A 6000-nucleotide genomic window follows, 5' to 3' on the forward strand; every position below is an offset into this window, starting at 1 on the left:
ATATACATAACAATCTCTGATGTCCTGAAAAATGATGTATTGGTTCATTATGTGTGGGAGGAATCAATGACTTTTCACTACGAACAGAACCACTGTACACTGCTGTCATTAACATCTGCCTATAACTGATAGGAATTCAGCTGCAAAATGAAAGTAAAGTAGAAAAGTGGCCAGAGTTACATGACAAAATTAACATTCTGTTAAAAAAAAATTAGTATTTTTTTGGGCTTTCCTGGTGGCGCAGTGGTTGCGCGTCCGCCTGCCGATGCAGGGGAACCGGGTTCGCGCCCCGGTCTGGGAGGATCCCGCATGCCGCGGAGCGGCTGGCCCCGTGGGCCGTGGCCGCTGGGCCTGCGCGTCCGGAGCCTGTGCTCCGCAACGGGAGAGGCCGCAGCAGAGGGAGGCCCGCATACCACAAAAAAAAAAAAAAAAAAAAAAAAAATTAGTATTTTTTTAAAAGTACCATGTTGAGCTTCTCAAACAAACAGTAATTGTATTAGCGAAGAAGGTGCTATCAAGACAGAGATGGGTCAACAGCTTTAAACCCAAGTATCTCCACAACTGAAATGGGTATCACTGGTCTCGGGTATGGGCTGCAGTGCGGATGCCCTCAGGGCAGCTAGCGCTGAAGGAGAGAATAGTGTGAGAAAGGAAAGTCTGAGAGAAGATGGAAGGTAATGAGAAAATCTCAGTCTTCTCCAAAGAAAAGTGTTTGCTCCTAACTTCTCCACGTAACATTTTTCTTTCCAGAACTGTGTTTGAACAGAATTGGAACTGAGGGTGTTTCACTAATACCACGGATAAAAAATGAACTACATTAAAAACAACTAAAACTATATGAAGTTTGAAATTTATAGAACACAATTTGGTGCTCAGCACCTCATTAGCAACAAAAGAGAGGAGGTTTCTGCAATATTCCTCTGAATGACAGACTTATTTATTTCTCTGTTTCACCCTCCCATGTATATTTAACCTCTCCCCAATTTTAGGATATATAGCTGGTTTTTATCCTTTTGCTACACTGGCACTGTTAATCTTAAAAAATTGAGTTAAAGCTAGAAAGGGATGTTTTATTAAATTGTGTTTAGTAAAATAAAAGCAAAGGGATAAAATGCCTGACCACTGCCAACACATCTGCAACTACTCTTCAAAGCGCTAAGCAGAGCCTTAGAATGAAAAATGGGACTTCCCTGGTGGCGCAGCGGTTAAGAATCTTCCTGCCAATGCAGGGGACACAGGTTCGAGCCCTGGTCCGGGAAGATCCCACATGCTGCGGAGCAACTAAGCCTGTGCTCCACAACTACTGAGCCTGCGTGCTGCAACTACTGAAGCCTGCATGCCTAGAGCCTGTGCTCTGCAACAAGAGGAGCCACTGCAGTGAGAAGCCCGCGCACCGCAACGAAGAGTAGCCCCGACTCGCCGCAACTAGAGAAAAGTCTGTGTGCAGCAACGAAGACCCAATGCAGCCAAAAATAAATAAATACATAAATAAATGTTAAAAAGAATGAAAAATGATGCTACCGGCAGGTATTATAAACTAAAAACAAATTAATTAAAATAAAATCATAGTTGAATAAATTCAATTTATAATAAATAAATTATAATATATAAATATATTAAAATATAATAAAATATAATAAATTTATTCTATACACCTTAAGAAATTCAGTCTGATTCAGATAATGTTTAATACACATGAAACTTTGAAAATCAGTCTTAACACAAGGATTTTACTGAGTATACAAATAAGAAGTAGGTAACAGAATGGGAAAAATTTTAATATGTTTCTTTAGATCATGAAATTTAATTAAATTATACCAGAAAGCTTTCAGACACTATAAAATTTACTTCTGATAATAAAATGGATATATATTTTTTAAAACTCAAATATATTCCATTTAACTAGAAAAATTAAAGTGAATATTACAAACCTGACTCTAACCAACATAAACATTTTAAACTTAAAGTTCGGTTGAGATTCAGAAATTGCCACTACTATGTTATTGTTAACATAAAGAAAAATTTAGTTTGACAACTGTTAGAAACTTACTTCAGAGCATTTTGTGTATCTTGTTTCAACTCACTGAAGAAAGCTATTTTGAACTGATGTCTAACAAATAAAAGCTGAAAAGAAGAATGGAAAAAAAATATCATTATTACACATATTCTCTTAAAAATGTAAAAATTACAATAATGTTTAAGAGGAGACCTAAAAGTATGAAGGAAAATATCCAAAATTAAAGTTCAAGAATTATTCCAGTAAACAAGTGTAGTTAAGAAGGCTACCAAAATCTATCTTCAAGAGCTTCAAAGGCAAAGAGGACAAAAGACAAAACAGTTTTTAAAAGCTTTAAAAAAAAAACTTCAAAAGCACAGAAGCCATTTAAAAACATCAAAGTATTAAAGACATTAAATCATCTCCTCAAAAATAATCAATGATGAATAATCTACTCTAGAATACTGCTATTATTTCCTTCTTTAGGAAAAGACACGTACCTGGTGTGTTGTTTTATTCAAAAATTCTTTATGAGATTTCACTCTTCTAATCTCAGTGTAGTAATAAGTCTGTGCATGTTCATAAAAGGCGTTCTCTAATCTGTTAAAAAAAGACCAACATTCACACACTGAAGTTATTTTAAACCAAAGTGTTTTCAAGAATCATATTTATAAAACCTGAAAGTAAAATCCTGACAGAGATAATGTCTGCTTTACTTCATGATTAAGATAAAAAGTAAAGCAAAATATAAGCTAAATTTTTAGATAAAAAAAATCTAAAAAGAAGACCCACCAAAAGCCATTTAAAATTTTACAATCTAAGAAGTAACTGATAAAAAGAACTTTCTTGTAAATTGTAAAAATTAGGTAATCACTAATAATCTCCTATTACTTTATAATTTTATAAGTATGAAAAAAACAGATATCTAATACTCAATTAGATTCAATTATCTTTTGTGACTCTGACATTTAGGGTTTAAAGATTAAGGAAAATAATGGGAAAAGGACCAAAAATGAGAAGTGGCAAATGAGGTGGAAATAACATTTGTATAAATTAAATCCTGCTTCATTCCATAACTATGAGATTACAGAGGACCCAAGAAAATTTGCCCAGAGATGGATAAACAACTCAAAGTTCTGTTTGTGAAAATAAGTACATATCACAAGTATCTTCCTAGGGCAGGAAAGAAAGCTGAATTCAAAGTCAGATAGGGATTGAACTTCAAGGTTCCTCCTCCTCAGAATAAAACAGAGTTCTGAAGCTGCATTCAAAGGCTTTAAATACATCTAAGAAAAATATGTAAAAATATGAAACAAAATGGAATAGTCAAAACTTTAAAAATTCAGTATATATTCTAGGTTATTTACCTTATAATATAGCCCACAAGGTGGTCCGTATGGGGCAGTACAAACAAAGACTTCCCCGAGAGTTCACACGCATTGCACAAGGCTGCAGCCCTTTCTGAAGCAATGACATCTTCTCCTGTTGACAACAAGTGCCATAAAGAGAGAAAATAATTAATGCATTTTTTCTAAACGGACATTTCCCCAAATCAGTACAATATAATTAAGAAAAAAAACCCAAACCACTTTTCACCACGTCTATAAGACCCCTGGAATCCTTGAGAGCTCTGTGGGGTGCTTAGAAGTTACACAGTACATATCTGTTAGGAGAACACTGTGGAATTTTCTACTAAGCCAAGATGGGCCAAGTAATGCCAACAGATATACCACATAATTGTTTCAAAACCGTAAGTAAAAATGGAAGCAATAGTTCATGAAAGTTGTTTCCAAAACTATTTAAGACGCTTCAAGTTTCAAGACAGAAACAAAAAAAGTATTTCGGCTTCTCAAGTCTGAGATGGTAGAAGAAATACGCATTTGAAACCAGGACATTTTCTTACAGGAAACCAGAAATCCTACAGCATTTTTCTTTGCTCTATTGCAAATTAAGAAAAAAAATATTACACAAGGAATATAATTTCAAGTAGATCTCAGATAAGCAAGAAACCTTCTTTTTTAAAAATCAAGTGAATAACTCTTTTGTCAATTGACATGTGCCTCCCTGGAGGTAAGGGGAACTAGGGAGCAGGGCCTGACAAGATGTGCACTCTTTAATGTTTTTAATTTTTACAACAAGCATTTTCTCATGCACTACTGGTACTTTTTAAAGTTAACACACCATATTTCCCATAACTGAATGCATGAAAGATTTCAACATTAAAAACTATGCCTCCTGGTAATAAGAATTGGAGGGATAAACCAATCAATTAGTTATTAATTAACCTTTTGCTACCTGGGGGCAAAGGGGTTTTCTTCTGAATCAGAACCACTGCAACTTTTGTGTTTCTCCCTTGTAAACTCTGCCTGCAGTGGAAAAATAACAATAAAATTAATTAAGTAATTAAACTGTTTTAACTTAAAAAATGTATTCAAGACTACATAAACTACAAGCTTGACAATTCAAAGAAAGACAAATTGCAACTTAAAAAGCCCAAGATTGGGGGAACTCTTTCCCTACATACAAAGAAACATACATGCCACAGTGATTTAAATTTTAAACGTATAATCTCAGATCAAGCTTCTGTTCCTTACAAAAATCTGCTTTAAAGGCAAAAGTTTAACATATACTTCAATGTAAAAGTTACACTACAACTTATTTCTTTATAGTGATATATTAGTCATCCAAAAGAATTACTTTGAAATAAATGGTGATAAAGCAAAAAGTGTTTTATGAGACTAAATAGCAAATCATTATATCTCCCCCCCAAAAAAAATTATAAACGCAAGAAAAAGCATTTGGAACTTCAGGTCCATTTGTCTTAGAAATTTCTTCACATTGCTTACCATTCCTTAAGTTAATATTAATGCTACCTGTTGGAAGTGAACAGGTTTCATTGGAGGCCAGTGATCCCCAAATGACTACTGCAGTCTTAACGGCACTCAGCTGCCTTCGATAAATGTCAGTAAACTCCAGATGTGAGCTTGACCCAACACAGTCAGCCTGACAAACGGGACCATACCTAACTATTTCCACTCTGGTCGCGCACTCAGACTGCTTTTCCTTCCACTGGGGCTCATCCCAGTCCAGTTCGTAGAACACAACCACCAGGGCAGGCACCAGATTCAGATGCTTGTTCATCCAGCCTGTCTTTAGGATCCCTTTGGGAATGTACCATTCATACGAAGTTCTCTGCAAACATTAGCCAAAGTTGAAAAGAGGCATCCTGACAACAAGAGCAGCAGAAATCACCTGTTGCGGAGTGCAGGCGCTTCCTCTGCATCTGTCTCATTCAGTACGCGCACCGCGCTTCTCACATGAGGACATTCAGGCTTACAGAGATCAGGTCAGGGCTGGCCAGTTCTGCAGGTAGAATCTCAACCCGAGAGCCAGTACCATTTCCACTGAAAGACTGACCAAAGCCAAAGCATTTCTAAAGATGTCAAGGCTTTCAAACACCCTGGAAGTAAACAGCCTTTTTCCCAATAAATTCTACTTATATTCCTCACCATCCCAGATTCCATTGTTGTAAAAGCTATCGAATATTCTCTAAAACCCAATATGGCTTCATCTGCTTCAAAGTCATGTCACCAGGATGGCATTACACCTCACTTGTGGGTGAAAGAAAAAAATGAAGGACAATTCTTAGATACAGAAGCATCAGGGCAGTCAGTGGGGGTCAGCGGTAAGTGCCACATCGTGGGGAGGGGATGCCCTGAAGAACCCGGGTGAAATCTCAAATTACCCCCAAAGCATCCGCACGGGCCAGACTACTCCAGTTCACGCTGGTCCAACGCTTATTCCACGTGAGGAAAGAGAGGACAGGAAGGAAATCTGACGCAAAACACCTTGGGAACTCAGGAAAGAACGAGGAGGAGGAAAATGAGAATTCTGAAGGATGAATCCAGGAGGAAAGGGGTGAGTCGTGCTGGGCCGCTGGTCTTCCTTGACACAAACACCACATTAAAAAAAGTGTGTGGGGCTTCCCTGGTGGCGCAGTGGTT

The 6000-nt window shown here is 37.0% G+C and overlaps 1 protein-coding gene across 4 annotated transcripts in view; it reads right to left on the reverse strand.

The window, feature by feature from the left end:
• Positions 1-6000, reverse strand: part of TRAPPC11 (trafficking protein particle complex subunit 11) — a 40039-nt gene that overhangs the window by 29134 nt on the left and 4905 nt on the right. For 3 of the 4 annotated variants that reach the window (XR_002890800.3, XM_007101211.4, XM_028481423.1), the window contains 5 exons: positions 5019-5188; positions 4292-4362; positions 3364-3478; positions 2497-2596; positions 2051-2124 (listed from right to left, as the gene is read on the reverse strand). Coding sequence is in view for 2 of the 4 variants with exons in the window: in XM_007101211.4 (XP_007101273.1) it covers positions 2051-2124; positions 2497-2596; positions 3364-3478; positions 4292-4362; positions 5019-5188 (530 nt within the window). In the remaining 2 variants the exon portion in view is untranslated. The remainder of the gene's footprint in view (positions 1-2050; positions 2125-2496; positions 2597-3363; positions 3479-4291; positions 4363-5018; positions 5189-6000) is intronic. The other variant, XR_003677581.2, reaches the window with a different exon arrangement.

The sequence above is a fragment of the Physeter macrocephalus genome, chromosome 20 (assembly GCF_002837175.3).
Source record: "Physeter macrocephalus isolate SW-GA chromosome 20, ASM283717v5, whole genome shotgun sequence".
NCBI classification, from domain to species: domain Eukaryota; kingdom Metazoa; phylum Chordata; class Mammalia; order Artiodactyla; family Physeteridae; genus Physeter; species Physeter macrocephalus.